Genomic DNA, 25,758 nt, shown 5'->3' with positions numbered 1-25,758 from the left:
TCGCGCCCCCGTGTGCCTGGAGTGGGAACTGCTGATATTGCTACTCCTCCCACTTGGCTAGTCCTGGCTGGGGCTGTCGTACAAACCCCGAATTCTTCCTTGAGGGGAGTGGGCGGTTGGGGAATGCAGTGCGTGGGTCGTGAGTGCTTTGTCCACCGGACTTGGTGACAAAGCTTGAGTCTGGATCCAGGACCTCCCGCACGCAATCAAACACACTTGGCAATAATTCTACCCCTACCCTAAAAGATGGTTTAAATTGAATATACTGTGTGACCCATATCGAAGGTGTGGTTGTGTGAACCTGAGTAAATTACTATCAGTGATTGTCCTTTATCCATTTTGAGGTATAATTTTTATAGACGTAATCTACAATATGAATTTCTACAGGGCAGATTTTGCCAAACTTAAGTCAATAATAAGGGAATAGAAATATTTGGGGGAAGGTGGGTAGAGAAGCATTACGATATTTTGACTTGGGGGGTTAGAGTATAGAATGGTGTTGCTGTGGAAAAGAGTGCGGAAATCTTTGGACACCTGTAGCTGCCTCTAATTTAGCAAAAACCACACTATACTTTGGAGGCAGCATCCTGATTCATGTCTGGGTGATGAAGCTTTCCAGATCTTCAATTTACTAGTCTGCATAAAGTAAAGCGTAATAGGTGCTTTATCTACCTTACAGGATTGAGTAGGGACTGAATGAAAAGATTTTGTTAACTGTAAAACGGTTTTATTCTGAGAAGCTCCAGTGGCTTTAAAGAAGTGGAGATAAACCGATTATTGTAAAAGGGATGGCCCAGGAGCCAACCATCTCTCACGTTTTGCCTGGACAAAGCCCTACCACATGGGCCGGGCTCAGAAACCTGCCACTTCCTGATCTCTCATGGGGTGAGACCACTGAATGGAAAATCATCACGGAACCCCTTGAGAACTGACCGTTCTGCAGAAGTGAATCCAGTAGACTGGGCATAAGCAGATAAGACCCCTTAGGAGAGTAAAAAGGAAAGGGAGCCTGCTACTTCTACCTTCAACCAATGCCTCTACATTTCCACCTCTGCTTTGCCCAAGACCTAGTTACCCAACAATTCCTGCAGAACAGTGTCTGAATGAGGAGGGTACTGAGGGCAGTGGGCTTCTATAAACTAATTAAAGAATGATTCATTTGCCTTGAACACCAGAGCTGTGAGTTGTGTTAATAACAAGAACCTAAGTACCTCTTTATTGCACAGCAAACAGCAATCACCATCTTTTAAAATGTGCTTTAATTGAAGTTCTCTTTAGTGCCTTATCTCACCCTCTCTGTTTTGATTCTAGGATAAAAACTCTGTTCATTGTAGCATTGCCTGTATGGTTTGAGCAGTCCAAGGAATCTTCTCTAAAGTCCCAAAGGGCCAGAAGTGAAGGTCAAGAGAGGGGCACATCACCACCCAAACAGTATAGTTTTGTTTTGTTTTTTAATGTATTGAAGTATACCACTCATACATAAACATACATAATAAGTGTATAGTAATAGTTGTGAACTTATAAAACAAATATAGATAACATCATACAGAGCTCTCCTACCTCACCTCACCCTATCACCAATATCTTGCATTGTTGTGAGACATTTGTTACAAATTATGAGAGAATATTGCCAAATTCTTACTACCTTACATTTGTTGTATATTCCCCCAACCTACCCTATTATTATTTTTTAAATATATTTTTATGACAGAAGTTGTAAACTTACAAAATAATCATGCACATGTGCAGAATTCCCATACAGCACCCCTCTATCAACTCACCACAACATGGTAGAATATTTTTTTATAGATTATGAGATAATATCATTAGACTATTACCAGGTCCATAGCGTATCTTTGGCACACTTTTTCCATATTCCCCCATTATCAACACTGTACATCTTTGGAGTAGAGGCATGAATATTACATTATTACTATTAATCACAGTCCATAGGTCACTCCAGTTGTATTTTTCCCATGTATTTCTCTACATTCAAACCACCCTGCAATAGTGATGTACACCTGCTCTAGCTCACAAAGGACACTCTTGCATCTGTGCCATCAACTACAATTCTCATCCACCTCTGGATTTACTGTGTTATTCAGTCCCTAGATTATTCTCTAGCTTTCGTTCAATTGGCCTTTATATCACTAGACTACCCTTTTCAGCCACATTCCCATTTATAAATCAGTTGCTACTCACTATAATGTGTTATCATCAACACATTTCCATACTTTTACATTAAAGTTAAGTAAAACGTCTATATATGTTAAACATTAGTAGTACATCTCAGTTCTCCTATTATCTCCTTTAAGAATCTACCACCTACCACCAGATCTTGAAGATATTTTCCTACATTTTCTTCTAGAAGCTTTATGGTTCTTGCTTTTATATTGAGGTTTTTTTAATCCATTTTGAGTTGATTTTTGTATAAGGTGTGAGATAAGGGTCCTTTTTCCTTCTTTGGCTATGGATATTCACATTCTCTCAGCACCATTTGTAGAATGGACTGTTCTGCCCAAGCTGGGTGGGTTTGACAGGCTTATCAAAACTCACTTGACCATAGATAAGAGGGACTGTTTCTGAACCATCAGTTTGGTTCCATTGATCTGTGTGTCTGTCTTTATGCCAGTGCCATGCTGTATTTACCACTGTAGCTAGGTAATATGATTTAAAGTCCGGAAGTCAGAGTCCTCCAACTTCACTTTTTCCTTTTTAAGGTGTTTCTGGCTATACACAACACCTTACACTTACAAATAAATTTGATAATCATGTTTTTCATTTATTTTTAAAATGCTGGTGGAATTTTTGTTGGGATTGCATTGAATCTGTATATCAATTTAGTAGAATTGACATCTTAATGTTATTTAGTCTTCTAATTGGTGAGCATGGAATGTTCTTCCAATTATTTAGATCTTTTTAAATTTCTTTTAAGAATGAGTTACAGTTTTCTGAATACAAGTTCTTTATAGTTGTCATTAAGTTCATTCCAAAATACTTGGATTTTGTCTATCATATTTTATTTTCACCACTATTGACATTTTTTGTTACTTTTACTGATATAATCTTCATTTCTAGACTCTCTTCCAATCCCCTCTCTCCTGTCTTTTCTTTTCAAATTGTAGTACACACTTGAGTATTTCCTGCAAAGCTGGTCTCTTGATTACAAACTTTCTCAGTTCCTGTTTATCTGTGAATATTCTAAACTCACCCTCACTTATGAAAGACAATCTTGCTGGATATAAGATTCTTGGCTGGAGGTTTTTTTCTCTTGCAGTACGTTAAATATATCCCAGCCCTGTCTTCTTGTCTCCATGGTTTTCTGATGAGAAATTGGGTGTCCCTTATATGTTATGCATTGCTTTTCTCTTGCTGCTCTCAGAATTCTCTCTTTGTCTTTGGCATTTGACATTCTGATTAGTTGTGTCTTGGAGTTGGTCTAATTGAATTTATTTGGATGAGAGTACATTGTGCTTTTTGGACATGGATATCTATGCCCTTCGATAGGGTTAGGAAATTTTCTACCATTATTTCTTTAAATATTCCTTCCACCCCTTTTCTCTTCTCTTCTCCTTCTTTGGGACACCCATGACACATATATTTGCACATCTCTTGCTGTCACATAGTTCCCTGAGAAGTTGGTCAACTTTTTCCATTCTTTTCTTCATCTTGTCTTTTGCATGTTTGCCTTTAGAGGCCATTTCTTCAAGCTCACCAATCCTTTCTTCTGCCTCTTCAAATTTGTTATTATATGATTCTAGTGTATTTTTAATTTCATTTATTACACCTTTCATTCCCATAAGATCTGCTATTTTTCTTGTATGTTTTCAGATTCTTCTTTGTGCTTATCTAATGTGTTCTGTAATATTCTTAATCACTTTAAGTCAACTCAGTAAATTTATTAAGGAGATTTATTTGAATATCATGACTGGTTGTCTCAACTCCTTTATGTCATCTGGAAGCTTATCTTGTTCCTTGAACTGGGCCATGTCTTCCTGTTTCTTGGTGTGGATTGTAATTTTTTGTTGGTGTCTTGACATCTGGCTTACTAGATGTATTTATTTGGGGTATAGTTTCTCTCTTCAGTTTAGGCTTTCTTGACATTTTTCTCTTGCTGGTTGTATAGTAGGAGCCAAGGATGTAGTTGGTGCTGCAAGCTGTGGAGGTTCAAGTTGCCCTCATTGCCCCAGGGACCAATGATGCTTCTCCCAACTTTCTCCTTTGCCAGGGTTAGGGACAGAGCCACAGGCATGTGTAATAATCCAAGTCATGCAGGCCTAGACTGTAGTTTGCCAGAGACTGGTGAAGCTTCACACCCCTTTCTCCCCTGCCTGAGGCGGGGATGGAGCTGCAGGTGTGGGCAGGAGTCTATGCAGTGTGCATTCAAAATGATTGCAGTTGCCCCGGTAGACTTCCCACTATTCAGTCAATGCCAGCCAAATGTACCTGCAGTTACCTGGAGGGGCTGGTGCAGGGCCCACCAGCTTCCTCCCTGCTAGAGTGGGAAGCCTAGGCCAGGGCTGCAGGATGACCTGGGTGAAAGAAATGGGTCTCTACCATCACTGGCAGCTACTGGCTTCTTTCCGACTTGGACGGGTTCAAACTTTAGCTGTTCTTACGGTTATACTTTAGCCAGCTGAATTTACTAATCAGTAGTGAAGTCAACGGCCAACCTTCTCTTCCTCCCCTGTTTTTGGGAAATGGAGCTTCCAGTTCCAGCCACAGAACAGCTCCGGGGGTGCCTGTGTCACCAGTGGAGGATGGCCCCCGGCCTCCTGGGCGTGGAGTGCTCTACTCACAAATCGTCTCTGCAGATGGGCCGTCTCCTCCTTCCATTCTTTCAAGGATGTTGCAGGATACTCTTCTAGGCTGCTGGAGCCCCCAAACAGATGCTTTAGATAGCTCTGGGTGATTATTAACTGCCCTGTGGCATGAGCTAAATCTAGGAGCTCCTTAAACTGCCCCCATTTTGCTGGTTGTCCAAAACAATAGTTTTAATGGAGTTTGCTTTCAGTTTTGTCTAATAGGGGGAAAAAGCCCAAGTAATAATGATGATGATAAATGAAATGTAATTAAGACAAATCCCATAGGATACCGATAGTGTTTTTTAACTATAGATTCTATGTTTCATGATACATATATAAGTTGTGATTTCCTTCCCTATTATTTTAATGTCTTTTAAAAATAATAATGTGGTAACATATATACAGATTTGGCAGTGTTAAACATTTTTTTTTTTTTTAGATTTTTTTATTTTTATTTATTTAATTCCCCTCCCCTCCCCCGGTTGTCTGTTTTTCTGTGTCTTTTTGCTGCGTCTTGTTTCTTTGTCCGCTTCTGTTGTCATCAGCGGCACGGGAAGTGTGGGCGGCGCCATTCCTCGGCAGGCTGCTCCCTCCTTCGAGCTGGGTGGCTCTCCCTATGGGTGCACTCCTTGTGCTTGGGGCTCCCCTACGCAGGGGACACCCCTGCGTGGCACGGCACTCCTTGCGCGCATCAGCACTGCGCATGGGCCAGCTCCACACGGGCCAAGGAGGCCCGGGGCTTGAACCGCGGACCTCCCATGTGGTAGACTGACGCCCTAACCACTGGGCCAAAGTCGGTTTTCCAACATTTTTAATTGTATGTTTCATCAACATTAATTACATTCACAATGTTGTGCAACATCTATTACCAAAACCTTTTCATCACCCCAAACAGAAATTCTGTACCCATTAAGCAATAACTTCCCCTTCCCACCTCTAATTTACCTTCTGTCTCTATAGATTTGCTTATTCTAGATAATTCATGTACGTGAGATCACATAATAGTTGTCTCGTGTGTCTGGTATATCAGTTATACGCAATAAAGCTATAATAAGAAACAAAAAGCTTTTAGATGCACGTGGTTGTAAAAACAACAACCAAAAAAAGAGAGAGAGAGAAAATGTGTTTGCTCTCACAACATAGAAGTCCAGGAGTGGCTCCCACTTCAGGTCTAGCTAGAGTTAGGGGCCCAAACCATGTCACCAAGACTGGGTTACCTCTAGGCTCGGCTTGACTTTGTTCTCAGGCTCTACAGATTAGCAAGGTGGTTGGCTTTGTGCTTTCGTCCTCCCAGTTCTAAGTTTAGCTAAGGAAAAATCAGACCTTATTTTCAACAGGCCCACCGAAAGGAACAGGTTGCGTCTCATTGACTCTGAGTCAAGTGCTGTTGTGGAAATTATCAGCATGTGCAGAGGAAGACGGTATTCTGATTGGCCAGGCCAAAGTCACATTTCCACCCTGGTCTGAGAGTGGACGTTAGGATAGTTTTACCAGAAAAAGAAGTGGATGGTAGTTGGCTAAACAAAAAACATCACACTAAGCCTGAAAGGAAAGTTTCCTTTTTATCCCACTTTCGTAAGAAATCCATCCTTATCCTCTGCTTTGAACTGTAACTCCTTGCGGTGCCCCTGTTTGGTAACCTTTCTTCCTTTCTTGCATAGCTCATTCAAAATCTTTAGAAGGGAAATAGTGACGGCACAAGATGGTCTTAGAAAAAGTCTGATTTGGCTCCTGGAGAGAAGGAAATTCCCCTGTTCCTGACCATGTTACCAACTCCCTTAACAGCCATGTCGTGCAATTACTGGTTCTTCCTGGGCCTCTTCGATGGTGTGCTTTTTGAGAATTGTTTTTCCTCAGTCAGCCTTGTATGAGTCTGAAAAATGGCTTACTAACCAAATAGTTGCTGAATAGAAGGGTGATTAAACCGAAAGTGAGAAAATGAGCGAAGTATTCTGCAGTTTCCTGGGATACCTCATTGTTACCAGCTTAAAACTCCTGTCGGTCATCAAAGAGAGTAAATATTTTCCTTTTCTTTCTCCCTGGCATCCTCAGGTACACAGATGAGAGATAAATCATGATATGCCTCCCAGGGAACTCAAATGATCTCAAAACACTCTTCCCACTGGAAAAAACAAGCATGCAAAGGATTCTTCAGAAAATGGAAATGAGGAAAAATATTAGGGTATAAAATGCCGTGCAGATTTTTAAGTTTATTCTCAGAAAAATGGTGTCAAAAAATTCCATTTTAAGAATAACTTTCCTATGTTCACCTTTTTAAGATGATTGCAATACTTAGACTAATCAGTACAGTAAGATCCCCCGATGCCTCCTTCACCAAGCCGATTCTGGCGGATGATGGGGCCAGTGCACCCGCTCTCGCCCGTCCTTAGCTGCTGAACAAGAGGAAGCCTGTGAAGGTGGTGTCGTCATCTTCATCGGCAAACAAGCCATTAAACCTCTCTCCTCCGCTCGCCTGCAGCCACACCTCATCCCCAAGCCTCAGCTCCAAGACCATGCCCCCTGAGGCCTGGTCCTCGGAGCTCATATAGCTGTCCTTGGTGTGCAGCACTTTGACCCCGTTTTTGACCAACGAGACCTGAACGTTCCTGGAGAAAACAGTGATGTGGTAGGTGAAGTAGTAGACCCCGGCGATGTGGCAAGTGAATTTCCCTGTAGCTATGTCGAAGTGGTTGAATTCATTAAATAGGATCCGATCAAATTTAATGGGGACATCCGAGGAAGGAAACTTGCTCAGCACGGTGAGCCCCACCGTGAAGGCGCTTTTGGGTGGGACGGGAGTCTCGCCCATTTTCCCTTTCTCGCCGCGATCCCCTTTCCAGCCTCTCATTCCTCGGCCTCCTGGCTCCCCCTGGGGCCCCAAGGGCCCAGCCTCTCCCTTGGGACCAGGCTTCCCAATGGGACCCACAGGGCCAGGCGGACCCATTGGACCCGAAGGCCCAGCATTGCCCTGCAAGCCCCCGGGGCCGGTGGGACCCACTTCCCCTTTACCCCCCTTCTGCCCCTGAGGGCCAGTCTCTCCTCGAAGGCCCTTCTCCCCCATGGGGCCCACAAAACCCTTCGGCCCATGTTTCCCTGGTGGTCCTATTGAGCCTTGTTCACCTTTGATGCCTTTGGCCTCAACTCTTCCATCGGCTCCTACATGGAGGAAGAAAGAATAAAGGAATAGATGACCTCAGGGAAAACAACTTGGATCTTCTATTACAGAACATGCAAACACGATAAACTAATGCCCAGTTAGCGTGTGTGCTCAGGGTTTGAAGATGAACTTACTCCCAAATGCACACACACAACCGTAAATACACTAAATACCGTCTGATTCCTGTCTACCAAACTGGTGTCAGGGCTCGCATTCAAAGTTACAGCTCTTGACCAGCTGTGACTACCATTTTGACCTCTAAAGAATGCTCAGCCTTGAGAGAGCACACTCTTCTGAGTAGAGAATGCCTGCCAAAGTCAGGCTAACTCCAGAAAGTGTTCTTAAGGCTGCTTTCAGTTAACTCAGCCCCAGTTATGTGACAATCCCTAAACACCGTCCTCAATGGAGAGAACGTGAAATAAAGTCATTTGTGTGGCATTCGTTGCTCTCTCCTGCCAGCCCCTGCCTGTCCAATCTCCCCATCCTATTGCGCAATCCTACAGATTTCCTTCTACAAACCTGCTCTGTGTTATGGATTGAGTTATGTCTCCCCAAAAAAGACACGTTCAAGTCCTAACTCCTGGTCCCGGGAATGTGAGCTTATTTGTGAATAGGGTCTTTGAAGATGTTGTTAGTTGAGTCCAAACTGGATTAGGCCCATCCTAATCCTATAGGACTGATGTCCTTACAAAGAGAGGAAATTTTAACACAGGAAGAGAGAGACGGAGATTGCGAAAGAGCTGGCCATAGTAGAGCAGAGGTTAAGTAGAGCCAAGCGACGCTGCCACAGGCCAAGGGATGCCAGCGCTTGCCATCCACACCAGGAGCCAGGAGAGAGGCAGGGACAGACTCTTCCCCACTGACACTTTAATTTCAGACTTCTGGCCTCCAGAGTCGCAAGACAATGAATTTCTGTTGTTTAAACCAACTAGTCTGTGGTGTTTTGTTACATCGGCCCCGGAAGACTAAGGCACTGGGTGCTTCCCTGCTCCCCCCACCTGGACTGCCCCTGGTTGTGAGCATAGAAATGAATTCTCTAGCCAAATGCCAGGATTCAGTCCTACCTCCACCACTTAGGCACTGTGGGAGTCAGGCAAGCTCATTGGCCTCCTATGCCTGTGTCCTCAGCTATAAAATTGGGGTAATAATAATGCCCAACTTATGGGGCTGTTTTAGTAAGTGAGTCAATACCTGAAAAGCACTTAGACAATCTAGCACAGAGTGAAAGTTTTCTTGGTTTCCATATTACTGTTCTATTCTCCCAATGTCCAACTGCCAAGTCCTCCCTACCCTTCAAGGCCCAATTCAAGTGCCACCTTCTCCCTGAGTCGCTGCCAATCTAGAGTCAAAATTCAGTCTCACTCCTCCACGCACGGCCACTAAATTGGGGTTTAGCACACTGTGGCCCACAGGTCAAATCCGCCCTGCTTCCTGTTTTTGAATGGCCCGCAAGCTAAGAATCGTGACATTTTTAAATGGCCACAAGTAATATTTCATGGCACACGAAAATTAGATGAAATTCAAATTTCAGCTTTCGTACATAAAGGTTAGTGGAACACAGCCACACTCATTCATTTATGTAATGTCTTTGGCTGCTCTTTCTACAAAGCAGAGTTGACTAGCTGTGACAGAGACAATATGACCCACAAAGCTGAAAATACGTGCAATCCAACCCTTTACAGGAAAAGCTGGCCAGCCCCTGCACCGAATCATGAGTTTCCGGAAGGCAAAGGCAATGTTGCCTTTGACTTTGCATCTTCCTCAGAGCTTAGTAAAGGACTTGCTCATGGTCAACACTTAATGATTATTGTTTAATTCATTGAGAGTTGTGGCAGTTTGAAATTATTTTACAAATCCCCAAAAGAGAAATATTATTTGTATAATGAATCCATTCCTGGGGGTGACTCCCATTGGACTGGATCAGATGAGTGGGGCTGACTCATGTTGAGTCTCTGCTTTCTTGGTGGGTCTAACATAAAGGGAGACACAGAGACAGAGGGGCAGAGGAAAAAGGGAGCCGGCACATTGGATTCTGCATGTGAGAGAGAGGATCACTCCAGCACAAGGCCCCCAAGAGCTGCACCCATGGAGCAGCGCAAGAGGAGACAGTGAGCTCAGGGCGAAAGGAGAGACCTCAGCAGAGATCGGCGGCCGTCCTGCTCCACCACGTGGCAGCACGCCAGCGTCAACAGTAGCAGACTTTGGTGAGAAGGCATCTCTGATGGTGCCTCGGTTTGGACTTTTCACAGCCTTGGAAGCATTTACCCCAAATAAATCCCCTGTATAAAAGCCACCCCACTTCTGGAACTTTGCATCGGCACCCCTTTGGCAAACTAAAACAATAGTTCAGGGTTAGATCATGGTAAAATAGGAAAACAATTTCTGACCTCGTTCTCCTTTCTCGCCCTTCATCCCGTCCTTCCCTGGGCCTCCAGGAAGTCCTGGTTCTCCTGAGTGGGAAAGAAGAAAACAGGCAGGGGTTAAGATTCCAATTCAGATTTTTCTAAGCATTGGTGTCCATCAAATAACATCTATTGAAAGTCATGGGGGTGATCCCCAGTTCTGCCCCGTGGAAATGGGGATGGAGGGAGGCAGGGGGAACGAGCAGCAGGGCCAGTGAGTGAAGTATAAAAAGAGCCAGTTGCACTTCCCAAGCACCCAGCTCCAAGGTGCACCAGGAGTGCCCAGGAAGTCAGGGAGGAAGGAGGGTGTGCAGCAGGAGCATGGTGGCATTCTTCTCATGTGATGAGCACACGACAAGGGACCTGAACGCTGAAGGACTGGGGAGACCGTCTCAATTCTTTTCCTTTTCCATCACTCTTGTGGAGAGGTGGAGTAGGAAATTCACTAGGACCTCCAAACACCTAGGTGATCCCTGGCTGCATGACACTCTTTAGGACAGAAAGGTGACTCTGGAAGAATCTTGCAGGAGCAGCGCTTTAGGCTGGTGGTGAATTACACTGGTCTAGTTGGCATGGGAAACCCAGGTGGCAAACATCAGCTGAGTGGGGACTTTTACATTTTTATGTATAAACACTCTGGATCCACCAAGCATATACTCCCCTTCCCCATTGTGGTAGATTGTTAAGTACCCCCACATAGACGTGTTCTTTACCTTAATCCATTCCTGAGGATCCCACTGTAAATAGGATCTCCTGAAGACCTTATTTTTAGTTAAGGTATGGCCCCACTGAATGAGTCCTTACCCCTGGAAGCCAGGAGTCACCCAAGCACAGAAGGAGAGGACATCACTGTGTGACAGGAGGCACAGATAAAAGCCAAGAAACCTTAAGGATTGTCGACAGCCACCACCAGCATGTAAATTCTTTGGGGAGAAAGCACTGCCTTGCTGACTTCTAGCCTCAAAACCATGGGCCATTTATATGCTGGGTGTGACTTAGTTTGCCCCTATCCCCAGCCCCTGGGAACCTCTAATCTACATTCTGTCTGTGAATTTGATATTTCTAGACATCTCATTTATGTGATATCATACAATATCTGTCTTTATGTGCTTGCTTATTGCACTGAGTATAATATTTTCAAGGCTCTTCCATGTTGCAGCATGTCTCAGGACTTCATTCTTTCTTTTGGGTGAATAATATTCCATTGTGGGTTTGCTCCACATCTTGTTGATCCATTCTTCTGTTGATGGGCCCTTGGGTTGCTTCCACCTTTTGGCTATTGTGAATAATGCTGCTATAAGCATGGGTGTACAAGTATCTGTTTGAGACTCTGCTTTCTCTTTCTCTTGAGTATATACCTAGAAATGGAATTGCCAAGTCACATGGCAATTCTTTGTTTAACTTTTGAGAAACCGAGGTCAGTGCTACGCTGAGCTCCATCTTCAGCAGGTGGGAAGCGGCTCCAGGCATGGAGAAGGCCACCCAGGAAAAACAGAAGGGCCTTGGCCCACAGCAGTAGAGGTGCCTGGGGGTCAGCCCCACTGACCCAGGGGTGGCAGGTTCCAGGTCCTGAGGCAGGACCCTGTGGTGACCCAGGGTCCTCCTTTCCCTTCCCTCTCCACCCCCTTCCTATCCCACTTTGGAAGTGCATGTTTTCCCTGTCTGACTTCCTTTTGGTTACGCTGCTTCCTTCTCAGTTCTCTGTCTCTAGCATAGCAACCTACAAACTTCTGATCGTAAATCTTCTCTAGCAAGATGTGAACATGTACCCTAATTAATGTGTAGTTATGTGTTTATAAATTACATATGGGTGATGTACTAAGAAATGTGTTTACAGAACATACACACAAATATGTTTTGAAAGGGAAAAATGAAGTTAATTTTTTTTTTTTTTGATACCAAGGCTGGGGATTAAATGCAGGACCTTGTATGTGGGAACCGGCACTCAAACACTGAGCCACATCAGCTCCCCTGAGTTGGCTTTTTTGTTCGTTTACTTGTTTGTTTTTAGGAGGCACCAGAAACTGAACCTGGGACTTCCCATGTGGGAAGCAGGTGCTCAATCGCTTAAGCCACATCTGCTCCCCTGAAGTTAATTTTCAGTGTGAGCAATGTGGTTGAATATCCTCCTAAGAAATATATATGTAATATATAATGCACATGAACTATCTATAAAATATGTAAAACACCTGTGGCTCTAAGAAACATCTAAAATTTGAAAGAATAGATACCCTTGGAGAGGAGGAGAGAGATTCAATAGGGCAGAGGTAAAAAAAAAAAAAAATCTGTTCTTGGATACGTTTGTCCTATTCCTCTTTGTTTAACATCATTATCTATATCTTTATCTATCTAGTATCTATCTATCATTTATCTATCATTTAATCTATTATGTATCCATCGTCCATCTATCATCTACCTATATCTATCTACCTCCCTCATTCTTTCTAATTATCATTCATACCTATCATTTATATCTCCTTTTTTTTAATCCCCCCTCCCTGTGGCTTGCTTGCTGTCTGCTCTTCTGTATCCATTCACTGTGCATACTTCTGTGTGTCTGTATTTATTTTTCATTGATTCCCCCCCACCTTGCGGCTTGCTTGTTGTCTGCTCTCCATGTCCATTTGCTGCGCGCTCTTCTGTGTTTTTTTACTTGTCTCCCTTTTCATTGTGTCTCCTTGCTGAGGCGGCTCTCCACAGCATTGTGGGCCAGTGGCTCTCCACGGAATGTGAGCAAGCCTGCCTTGACAAGGAGGCCCCGGGAACATGAACCCAGGGCCTCCCACATGGTAGATGGGAGACCAACTGATAGAGCCACAGCCACTTTCCTCTATCTCCTTTTGCAAATATAAAATATTTGATCATAAAAATTAAAAGGATGAAAACCCCATCTATTGAGAAATAAAACACACATGAACACCCCATTCTGACTCCCCCCCTCCAAGGCCCCTGCTAGAAGCACACTGAGCTGCAGAAATATTGCCTTGCAACTGCAGCCAGGTACGGCTGTGACCTGGGGCTTGTGGTCTTAGAGACCCACGCCTGACTTCCAGCCAGAAGCATCTAAAGAGGCGGCTGAAGGTGCCTGGATGGCAGAGCAAAGAGAAGCCCAGGGCTCCCTGAGCCTGGTGGGGTGAAGGTGTCGAGTGTTCCTGCAGGTGGGGTGGGTGCCTGCAGGGGAGCCACGCTCAAGGTCAAGGAAGCCCAAGGTCCCCGGACAGCTGGGTGGGGAGGGCCTTGTGCACGGTCAAGGCCGGTGCCGACCCGTGGAGAGCCCTGAAGTGCCGCATGAGAGAAACACCAGCAGGAGGCATGGCTCAGAGGGCACCCACGCCCAAGTACAGAGTGCCAACGACGCATCTTCCTCCTCTTCTCCCCACCCGGCTCCATCTCTGAGGTCAATGGCAGTCCTGGCAGTCGGGCAGGAGCACGGGCACTTAAGGTGGGGGTGTGTGAAGACACAGACGTTGCTGAGTGTGCACGCACACACACCTGTACACACAAACACACGCACGGGCACCCACACGCACAGACACGCGCTCGCCAATCCACAAGACTTGGTTTCAGGAAGACTGAGGTTTTGCAGTGAACTTGAACTGAGCTTATTGCTTCTTGGAAATGAGACTTGTCTGATGCCCAGAAGTGACTGGACGGTCTGGATTTGCTGGAGATAGTATACAGTAAGACAGACGTGCAGGGCAGTGGCTAGAGGAAATGAAGTTGCTTCCAGGCTACCATACCCCAGTACCGAGCAGAGTCTGGCATTACAGTGGGCGCTCAAAAAATGTTCGCTAGGTGGGTGGGTGGATGGATGCAGGAAGGGGGAATGGGTAGGTGGATGACTATATGGATGGATGAATGAATGAGATTTAAAAAATAAACGGAAGGAAAGGGGAAGCTGATAGGGGAGCTGAAGTCCCCAGGTGGTGCATACCTGCATCCCCTTTGTCACCTTTTGCTCCGTCTCGTCCATCTCTTCCTGGCAAACCATTGTGACCAGGATTCCCAGGGATGCCAGGGTGCCCTTGCCTGCATGTGTCCTGTGAGTTTATGCTCCCCATGCAGATTCCAATGGCAAGGAGCACCCACCAGATGATTCTCATGGTTCAGAAGGCAGAGTCTGAACTGAAAGAGGGAAATGCAAACAGAAAGGAGAAACATTGTCCTCGGTTCTGCAGATGTAGCCTCTGCTCCTCACAGTGGGAAATGGGTAAACCATTCCCTATGAGAGACAGGCACCTATAAAAACCTTTTAAGTTAGAATTAATTTAACATTTAAAAAGATTTATTTATATTATATTTATTTATTTCCCCTCATTGCCTATACTCACTGTCTGCTTGTCTTCTTTTTAGAAGGCTCTGAGAACCAAACCTGGGGCTTCCCATGTGGGAGGGAAGCGCCCAATCTCCTGAGCCACCGCTGCACCCCACTTGCTGTGTCTCTCACTGTGCTTCCTCATTGTGTCTCTGTTGTGTCATCTCATGGTGTCATCTTGTTGTGTCACCTTGCTTCATCCGCCCGCCATGCCAGCCCATCGGGTCAGCTCGCTGTCCCACCCGTCCTCCCCAGAAGGGACTGGGAACCAAACCTGGGACCTCCCATGTGGTAGGTGGAAGGCCAACCGCTTGAGCCACTTCTCCGCAGAATTTGCTTAATTTTAAATGTTATTTCCAACAGAAGAGGTAGGTATATTTCCACATATGAAAAATCAATAACAGCCACGAATTGAAACAAGAAAAGCCTGATAAAGATCAATATACTTTCTTCTAACAGCACATAAATGTAACTCTCTTATGATATACTAATGAAGATCCAAGTTATTTCATGTTCCAATCAGAAAATAACACTAATGGTCATAAAATATTTCTGATAGTAAAAGCATTATTCAAAGACATGCAGAGCACGGTCAGGGGAGGCAAGATTTAAAACCTTATTAAAATCAGAAGGAAACGGTTCTCAGAAGGTAACACACTTGATGGGACCAGGCTGAATGGAGAGCAATCAATGGAAAAGCCAATGAGGGAGTCAGGATATTCTTTTCCTTTTCCTTTGGTCAAGCCACTTTTCTGAGCCAGATAAAACCTCTCTTTCTGATTGGGCTGTTGTAAAGATTGAATGTGATGTGGAATCTAAGCCTCCTCTTGACATAGATGTGCAATGGACACAACCAATCCAAGGTCCACAGAGAAAATGTGGCATTGGTGTGGAAAAAGTGGCCATGGTGGCTGATGGGTGTGGAGAATGGGAGGAAGAGATGAGATGGGGAGGCGTTTTCGGGACTTGGAGTTGTCCTGGGTGGTGCTTCAGGGACAATTACCGGACATTGTAGATCCTCCCAGGGCCCACTGGATGGAACGTGGGAGAGTATGGGCTATGATGTGGACCAATGACCATGAGGTGCAGCGATGCCCAGAGATATACTTACCAAATGCAATGGATATGTCATGATGATGGGAGAGAGTGTTGCTGGGGGGGGGGGGGAGTGCTGGGGTGGGGGTGGTGGGGTTGAATGGGACCTCATATTTTTTGAATGTAATATTTTTACAAAAGGAATAAAAAAATTTAAAAAAAAAGATCGAATGTGATCATAATGTGTATGAAAGTACACTATAAATAGTGAAACATGCCCAGTGTGCCCTATGCTGAGATGCATTCCGAGGAGTAAAGGTTTTTATAGGAGGCTTCTGTGAAAAAGGTCGTATGATTTGGAAGAAGAGCAATCTAAGTTTTTCTCCTCTCATAATGCTGCCCACCTCTAAGTTTATCGACTTGGTTTCCAAGTTCATGAAGAGAGTGGGGCCTTACCAGGAGCTAGGACAATGCCTGGCTGGTGTTGTCAGAGCTGAGATCTGGAAAGGAGGAGTTAATTAGGCAAAGCCTTCCAAACAAAGGGAAGGGCATATGTAAAAGTCCTGTGGCAGCAGCCTGAATCATGAGGGATTTTTAGAATACTCCAGATGAGATCAACTCTCTCCCACTAAGGGGCACACAGTACCATGCCTTTTTCTTTCTTAACCTCTCTCTTAGTTGGGGTTTTACATCTATCTATATGATTATATGATTGGCTCCCCCAATCATATAAGTTGGCTTCCCCTCCCAACTATATTTTCCTTGTTATGGTATTCCCAAAATTAAACCTGGAACTGCTGGTTGAATAAGCATTTGTTCAATGGAATGAATGTATTGTGCTGGCTATTTTAGACCTAAAAAAAAATAACATAAGTTTAGTGCAATTGGCCAGAAGCCAAATCCATCATATTTCCTCTTGGAAAGCTAAAAAGCAAAAGATGTCCATACTTTTAACCCAGTAACTCCATTCCTAGAATTCTCCTCAATCATCAAATATTATCTGCCATAGATAGTAACCACAGTATTACCTATGGTGAAAATGTGTGCACTGCATAATGTGATGAGGGTTTAGTAAGAATACTATGTAACTACTGAAATAACTATAAAGGTCACACAGAAATTTGTAAAAGATATATGTGGTGTTTTACAAAGAAGAGTAGACCAAAATGCTACATAGGCACAATATGAATGTACCTATGCAATTATATATGCATATTGATAAAGATGATAAGCAGATATATGCAAATGAAGAAAGAATTTTTTTCTTTTTAAACTAGATCTTTTGTATAGTGTCTATAAAATTATTTCTAGGTACATATTTTAAAAACCTGCTAGACTCTTTATCATCCAAAGGATTTGCATGCCATCTTGTGGAATCCTCTAAATATCATAGGGTCCATTTACAAATAGAGTATTTTTGGAAAAGGAAATGCAGATGTTTCCCTTTGAAGTCACAAACTCATTCCATTTCAGGAAATTGAGTCGAGTTTTCTTTGAGCCAAATTCCATGCTTAATCTGGTTGCAGTCAAATCTCAAATTCCACCAACCAACCTTTTTGAAGAGTCAGTATTTTCCCTTTTAAAATTTTCAAAATACGTGGTCTCAAAAAAAAAAAAAATCCTTCATTATTCCAGTAATAAAAAGATCACAAGCTCATAAAGGTGTCAAATTGGGGTAAACTCCCATTTTGTTCTCCAGCTGGAGAAGACCTAGCATAAAAACAAACATCCTTCTATAATTCATTTACAAGAACAAGGCTTACATCTTGTGTCTGGCAAGTAGACACCTTTCAACAAAAATTTTTAATAAATGAACATGCTTTACTCCCAAAGCAGCAGAGAAGTAAGTAATGGCACTTTCTCTAATAAGAAAATTTAGAAGAGATTTAGAAAATTTAGAAGAGCTTGTATAAAGAATACTGTGGAAATGCTATCAATATATTCTTTAAAAGAGAAACAAATTACATTTATGCTTCTCACAAAGCCCTGGGGCTTTTATGGTGTTTCATTAGTTGAACAACAATTTAACCCTCTGCTTTTAGTTCCTGTGTTTCATCTTTTCCCAGAAGGCACTAAAGCCAAGACTCACCTGTCCCCCATCTTTCCCGGCCATCCCTCTTCTCTTCGCTGGATTGCTGCAGTAGCCTCCCCTCCCTACTCTGACTTGCTGGAAAATCTGTGCTCCACCCCACCCCACCTACACAAATGGCCACTTATTAGGCAGCACTCTGAGTTAGAGAATTTTGGTGTCATCTACTGCGTCTTTCCACTTTTGTATTTTTGGTAACTCATGGTCAAGTATTTGCTGAATGAATAGGTGAAGGGATGGGAAGCAGATTTGACTCAACTGATAGAGCATCCACCTACCATATGGGAGGTCCAGGGTTCAAACCCTGGGCCTCCTGACCCATGTGGTGAGCTGGCCCCTGTGCAGTGCTGATGGGCGCAAGGAATGACGTGCCAGGCAGGCGTGTCCCCCACATAGGGGAGCCCTATGTGCAAGGAGTGCGCCCCATGTGGAGAGTTGCCCTGCGTGAAAAACGTGCAACCTACCTAGGAGCGGCACCGCACACATGGAGAGCTGATGCAGCAAGATGATGCAATAAAAAAAGACACAGGTTTCTGGTACGGCTGACAAGAATACAAACAGACATGGAAGAACACAAAGTGAATGACACAGAGAACAGACAACTGGGAGGGGTGGGGGAAGGGGAGAGAAATAAATCTTAAAAAAAAAAAAATAGGTGAAGGGATGAATATACTAGCATCCTGGTTCCAACTGTGTGAAAGTTACCCTTTGGGGGAGGTGACTGGGTGGAAAATCTAATCCTTGCCCTACAGTGCTGTAGGCAGAGATTGCAAATCATCTCCAACACCCTTCATCACCTTCTTCCACAGTATGAGAAGTTTCAGCTGGGCACATGGCTGCCCAAAACAAACACAAAATTTCCTGGCCTCGCTCATAGCCCAGATATGACCATGAAACCAAATCCTGGCCAGTGGAAGGGAACAAAAGTGATATGTGCAGCTTCTGGACCATGACCTTAAAGGAAGACCCCATCCCTGGTCCTGAAGCTGGAGACTGCATGTGGTGGTGAGCATCTTGGACTCCTCAAAGAAGGACAAGGATACAGGCATAGAAAAATCCTGGCCCACAGTTCCATGGAGCAGATGGACTTACCAGCTCAGGCTTTGACATGATGGAGGTCACTACTAACACACTTAAGCCACCGCTATTTGGGGTCTCTGTTACACAGCTAAACCCACATCCTAATTGCAAGGGTTCAGGCTTTCTCTTCCTCATAAGGCTCTGTGGCCCCAGCTTCTTCCCATATCAGCTGTAGGCTGGGGTAAATCTCATCTCTCTCCTGGGGCTTGTTTCTCTCCAGGCTCAGCTGCACTGCTCTCTCCACAAGGCCAGCTGTAAACTGTAAGGTGAATGGCTGGTCTCTCTCTTCCTGGGGCCTCTGCTGTGTCTAACAGAGCCTTCTCTCTTGCCTCACATATCTGCTTTTCTCTGTATTTACTTCCTGGGGCTCCAGCATTCAAAAACTCCAGCCTCAAGACTCCAACCAACTCCTCTTCTCCTGTGTGCTTTCTCTGTTAAGACCCCGCCCACCAAGGGGGTGGGGACTCAACGTCCTACTGGCTTGGCCCAATTGAAGACTTAATCATTATTTAATCAAGTAAAAGTGAAACCTCTGACTCCAAAACACTCTAAAATGCCCAGAGGAAAACACCAGTTTATAAACAAAATCGAGTATCTGTTTTTGGAATTTATAAACAATATCAAACTACTACACTAACTAAGGCAATGCTTCTGCTGCCAAAGGTTGGACTAACTGACTACAGATGTCCAGCAAAGTGAGGAAGGTTTGTTGGACATCTGCAGTCAGGGGAGCAGTATTTCTTCAGAGGGCTGTCTGGGAATGCAGTACTTTAGGTGGTATACTAAAAACCAGGCAATAGCCACTGCCATAGACTTACCATACAATCAACATGAATGCACAGAGAATAGGTGCAATCATTATGCTGAACACTGAAGTTCACAGAATGGGAGACCCTGAAAAGTCCTCGGTCTGTGTCTCAAGTTGCTGTGATCTCATAAACATGACATACTGACAGGTTAATGGGAGGATGCCATTGGGCTTTTTCTGTTTGTTTTTAGGTTCTTTCTTTTTTTTTTTTTTAAAGATTTATTTATTTATTTATTTAATTCCCCTCCCCTCCCCCGGTTGTCTGTTTTCTGTGTCTTTTTGCTGCGTCTTGTTTCTTTGCCCGCTTCTGTTGTCATTAGCGGGACGGGAAGTGTGGGCGGCGCCATTCCTCGGCAGGCTGCTCCCTCCTTCGCGCTGGGTGGCTCTCCTTATGGGTGCACTCCTTGCGCATGGGGCTCCCCTGCGCGGGGGACACCCCTTTGTGGCACGGGACACCCCTGTGTGGCAGGGCACTCCTTGCGCGCATCAGCACTGCGCATGGGCCAGCTCCACACGGGTCAAGGAGGCCCGTGGCTTGAACCGCGGGCCTCCCATGTGGTAGACGGATGCCCTAACCACTGGGCCAAAGTCCGTTTCCCATTCTTTCTTAATTAACGTCTTATTTCTGAGTTTTTCTCCTGTGCTTTACCTAAACTTCTGAATCTCTTGATAAAGTGTTACCAATTGCATATATAAAGAAATCTCACATCTCAAAAATAAAAAGACAAGCAATCCATTTAAAAAACGGGCAAGAGATTTGCACTTTTCCAAAGAGGAAATACAAATGGCTAAAAAGCACATGAAAAGATGCTCAACATCACTAGCTATTAGGAAAATGCAAATACTGCAATGAGATATCATCTACACATGTTAGACTGGCTGCTATTTTTAAAAAATGAAACAGAAAACTACAAGTGTTGGAGAGGATATGGAGGAATAGGAACACACATCCACTGCGGGTGGGTATGTGGAATGGAGCAGCCACTGTGAAGGATGGCTTGGTGGTTCCTCAGGAAGCTAACTGTAGAACTGCCATATGATCTGGCAATCCCACTACTAGGAATATACCCAGAAGAATTGAGGGCAGGTATGTGAACAGATATATGCACACCAATGTTCATAGTGGCATTATTCACTATTGCCAAAAGTTGGAAGCAATCCAAGTGTGCATCAATGGATGAATGGATAAACAAAATGTGATATATACATACAATGGAATATTACTCAGCTGTAAGACAGAATGAAGTATCAATGCAGGCGTCATCATGGATGCATCTCGAAGACCTTATGTTGAATGAACTAAGTCAGTCACTAAAGAACAAGTATTGTATGATCTCACTGATATAAACTAAGGATATTGAGCAGACTCACAGATATAGAGTCTAGAAGATAGGTTACCAAGAGATAGAAAGTAAGTAGAGTGGTAAACCAATGCTCAATCTGGGTAGAATCTGTGATAAGGTGGATGGGGGTGATGGTGATTGTAGCAGTTTGATATGGTTATGAATTCCAAAAGTAGATATTGGATTGTTTGTAATCTGGTCTGTCCCTGGGCATGATTAAGTTATAATTAGGGCTTTGATTGGGCCATGTCATTAGGACATTGAGTCCTGCCCTTGGTGGGCAGGGACTCACAAATAAAAGACATGACAAAGGACAGAGTTGAGGGGTTTTTGATGTTGGAGTTTGTTGCTGAAACCTTAAGCTGGAGCTCCAGGAAGTAAGCTCACAGAGGAAACAGAAGCAAGCCCCAGGAAGAGAGGAACCCTGAACCCAGAGAGAAGCAAGACCCTGGAAGAAAGGAACCCAGGAAGCCTGAACCCTTGCAGATGTTGGCAGCCATCTTGCTCTAACACATGAAAACAGACTTTGGTGAGGGAAGTAACTTATGCTAATGAACTGGTATCTGTAAGCTTCTACCCCAAATAAATATGCTTTATAAAAACCCACCAATTTCTGGTATTTTTGCATCAGCACCCCTTTCGCTGACTAATACATTGGTGCAGTGATATGAATAAAGTCAATGATGCTGGAGTGTGAGTGTGAGTATGATGGGGTGGGTTTGGCTATCCACTGAACTGCAGGAGGGCTGGAGGAAGGAACAAGTGAATTCTGGGGAGGTAGAAGACTGTGGTTGAGTGTACAATTGTGGAAGTATTCTTTTGGCAACTATGGCAGGGGAGGGTCACTTGTGCAGGGTGTCAGTAGTGGAGGGATGTGTGGGGAAATGTGCCATGTGGGGCATGTCTCTATGGAATATTAATGTATACATGTGATCATAGGGTAATATCTCAGTGGGTAAAACCCACACAATAACCAACAAAATATTAAGTTCCAATCCTAGGGAATCCTCCTTTATCTCTAGCAGTGTGGCAAAAATCTCTAGACTACATAATAAAAGAAAACAGATCAATATACCAAACTCTCAATATTAAAGCTTGTACTTATAAACCTTATTCTTGCAAAATTGAAACTTAGCCTAATAATATTTATTGATTTAGAGTTACCTTCTGAAAATCTTGTTACTCAAATGTGGCCTCTCTCTAAGACAAACTCAGCAAATAAACTCACTACCTTCCCCATGGCATGGGACATGACTCCTGGGAATGAACCTCCCTGGCACCAAGATATTGTTACCAATTGCCAACCAGTGATGCATTTGGAAAAAGACCTTGACCAAAAGGGGGAACATTAAATACAGAAGAGATTTTAGGCTATGAGATTTAAAGTGAGTTAGGAGGTCATTCCACAGGTTACACTTATGCATGTCTCAGGAGGATCTCACCAACTTCCACAGTAAACAAAGCCTCAAACTTGGGTGCTCTTGAGGGCTCTAGAGACATCTGGCTACTATAGGCAGGGCACAAAAATCCCTTGAAATCAGCACCTTGTCAGTGAGCCTTACCTTGGAATATATAACCTACTCTCTCACTGTAACAATTAGGCTCATTTATAATTTCCCTACATATGATTATTCTACCCCTTTTATTTGAACTTATAATTAGCACTATGCTCATTAAATACATGTCCTAGAGACTTAAATCTTTGGTCTGTTCATATGCCAGTTGAGCCCTGAATCTCAGCAGAGTTGCAGCCAATACCTACTCTTCAGTTCATTTGACTCGCCCAGACAACTAAAAAAAAAGATGATGGACAATCTCCATCCCAAAAAGCAAAGAGTATATACAACTGCCAGCAAAACATTTCCTTCTGTCAGCCCCAAAAGATCTAAGCCCACTCTCAGTCTGAAGCAGAGTGGACATCACCATCACCAAATCCTCAAGATTGGAAAATGAGCAAACATAAGGAGAGAATGCAACCCTGGACCAATGTAGACTTAATATTACTGTAGTAATGGACGAACTTGTAACATTGATATAAAGACAGTGGTCACCAGAGTTTCTGAGGGGAAGGGGAGGAAAGAATAGGTGGAATAGGGGGCATTTTTAGGGCATTAGAATTGTTCTGTATGATATTGCAATGGTGGATACAGGCCATGATACATTTTGTCAAAACCTATAAAATTGTACAGTGCAAAGTGTAAACCATTATGTAAACTATATATATATATATATATAGACCATGGTAAGTAGAAATGCTTCAATATTTGTTTTTGAATTATACAAATGTACCATACTAATGTAAGATATCATTAAAAAGGGAAAGTGTGAGAGGGAGAGGGGGTGGGGTATATGGGAATCACCTATATTCTTGACGTAACCTTTCTGTAATCGAAAACTTCTTTAAAAATAAAGTTAAGGGAGCGGATGTGGCTCAAGCAGTTGGGCACCCACCTCCCATATGGGAGGCCCTGGTGTCTCCGAAACAAAAGAAGCAGATGAGCAGACACAATGGGCAGACAAGAAGCGGACACAACTAGCAGAGACAATGAGCATATACGAGTTGACACAGCAAGCAGACAGACAAAGGAGCATCTCAGGGTGGGGGAGGGCATATATTAAAAAAAGAAAAGACACCAATTACCCCTTCAGAGTAATTTTCTCCAAGCACGTCATAGTACTAGTGCATGGTAAAAGTTAAGTGTTTCTGTGTATAAGATCCTTACTTCCCCAAATGTTAATATTCAATAGACCTGCCAAAAAACTAGCTGAGCCTGCCATTCCTGGGTCACCAAAGTCCTGAGTCTCAGAGTCCTTGTGCATGGGATGTGAGAGATGCATTAATTTCCCAATATCTCTCCTAGGTTTGAGTCTATGAATCTTATTACATATTGAAGGGAAGTTTTACTACATTGCATAAATTAACACAGCCAAAAATATAAAAATGTGTGAATTAAAGTTTGTGCAAAATAACTTTATTGCGAGCTTCTTTAGAAAGTGTATGATTAAGATTTTTACTTTTTCTGATTTAATTATTTTTATCCCTCTCCCTAGCCAATTTGTAAAGTTCTGGCTGAAGAGTTTCCAAATCTGCTTTTATCTCTGGGTTAGCCTCTTCCTCAAAAATGAATTTTGGAAACGGCTTACCCCTTTCCTACCCCAAACTCTATAGACCTCTATTTTGCAAATAATTAAGCAAGACTGTTACACATTGATAATGTCCGAGTTGTCTCAGGACCCGGCTGCATTAGACTGAATTACCCTTACCTAATACACTTACCTGGACTCCAGGGCTGGAGTTGTACCCAGGTGCTGTGGAGATCGGGAATCACAGGCAAACTAAATGAAACCAAGCCTTCCTGCCAAGCAACTCCCTAGTGGCTATAGCTGCAAAATAGCAGGAAGGGGAGGGAACAGAGCAAGGCACAAGATGTCTTGGAAGAGCTTCAAAAATTGCAGCAACACTAGCGCATCTTCAATCTTATACCACTTATTTTTTAAAATGTAGGTCCTTTTTTTGGTCTTTTTAATAAAATGAAGGTGAACGCAGCCATCTGTTTGCTTGAGCAGGCTCTCAGCTGCCACTGGGTTAGTAACGGGGCAAGAGGACACAACTGTAGAAGTGGCACTTTTGGATCCTGGACCCTTTAGGATCCTGGACCCTTTAGGATGGATATCATTTAAACCAGGGGTTCTTAACCATTTTTGTTCCACGGGCCCCTTTGCCAGTCAAGTGAAAACCACAGACCCCTTACTAAGTCCACACTATACTGTGTATTATTTAATAAATACACCCCACCTGCACCAACATGTCCCCACAAGAAAGTCTTTTTTTTTTTAATTTCTTTTTTTTAAAGATTTATTTTATTTCTCTCCCCTTCCCTCCCCCCACCCCCCAGACGTCTGTTCTCTGTGTCCATTTGCTGCATGTTCTTCTTTGTCCGCTTTTTGAATTTCAATTCAAGCTCGCGGACCCTTTTCTAAGAATCCCTGATTTAAGTGGATCTTTCAAAATTGCCTGATTCATTTTAATTTTTGGCATTCATGTGCTTAAGGATTTAGTACTCAATCCCTTTTCACCCACATGCAACCATCTATGTGCCACCAAGAAAAAACACGGTGAAACCTCTAATTTCAATGTGATGTAATCACTGATACTTAACAGTGTCTTGCCACCATTTCGCTTGAACTTAAAAACAGTTTCAAGAGGACAAATTTACCCAGCACTCACTGCCCTATTCTTAGGGGTGCCGAGAACTGTATGTGACTGTAGAAGGCCACACTGGAGAATGCAGTCTGCAGGAAAAGGGCATGTCCCAACCCCGCCCCAACCTGCTCTCACAACGCCTGTTTCCTTGTTGGTAGAGCAGTCATAAACCGGGATCTGGTTCTTTTCCCCCCAGTTCCACAGCCTGAAGTGACAGTGCCATTGCTACATCTACAGACATCGAGTCCTTTCTTAGCTGGTCTATCGGCACCATTTCACCTTGCTGACAGTTCCTTTTATCTGCCTTGGCTGTCCTCCGCCGCACCATCCTGTCACCTTCTTCATGGCATTTCCTGCCTCTTATTTAGTGGTGTTCCCATTATCCTCTTTTCCTGCTTCCTGCCCTCTGCCTCAGCTCCACTCTGTGGTTTTCACTACAGGATAGGCTGACGCAGGCCCAGCTCTCTATTTCCAGTCTTGACCTCGCTCCTGAGTGTCATACTATATTTAACAACCTACT

The 25,758-nt window shown here is 43.7% G+C and overlaps 1 protein-coding gene across 1 annotated transcript; it reads right to left on the bottom strand.

Annotated features, from left to right (window-relative positions):
- Window positions 1-1,437: 1,437 nt before the first annotated feature.
- On the bottom strand, window positions 1,438-24,382 carry C1QTNF9 (C1q and TNF related 9). Its single transcript, XM_012523145.4, has 4 exons — window positions 24,312-24,382; window positions 14,299-14,489; window positions 10,350-10,412; window positions 1,438-7,961 (listed from the first exon to the last, which is right to left on the bottom strand). The coding sequence occupies exons 2-4, from the start codon at window positions 14,465-14,467 to the stop codon at window positions 7,192-7,194; spliced, it is 1,002 nt and encodes a 333-aa protein (XP_012378599.2). The 5' UTR covers window positions 14,468-14,489; window positions 24,312-24,382; the 3' UTR covers window positions 1,438-7,191.
- Window positions 24,383-25,758: the final 1,376 nt, after the last annotated feature.

Source organism: Dasypus novemcinctus, chromosome 15 (genome assembly GCF_030445035.2).
Source record: "Dasypus novemcinctus isolate mDasNov1 chromosome 15, mDasNov1.1.hap2, whole genome shotgun sequence".
NCBI classification, from domain to species: Eukaryota; Metazoa; Chordata; class Mammalia; order Cingulata; family Dasypodidae; genus Dasypus; species Dasypus novemcinctus.
The sequence above is the reverse complement of the archived record's forward strand: the minus strand, read 5'-3'. Positions and strand labels throughout refer to the sequence as shown.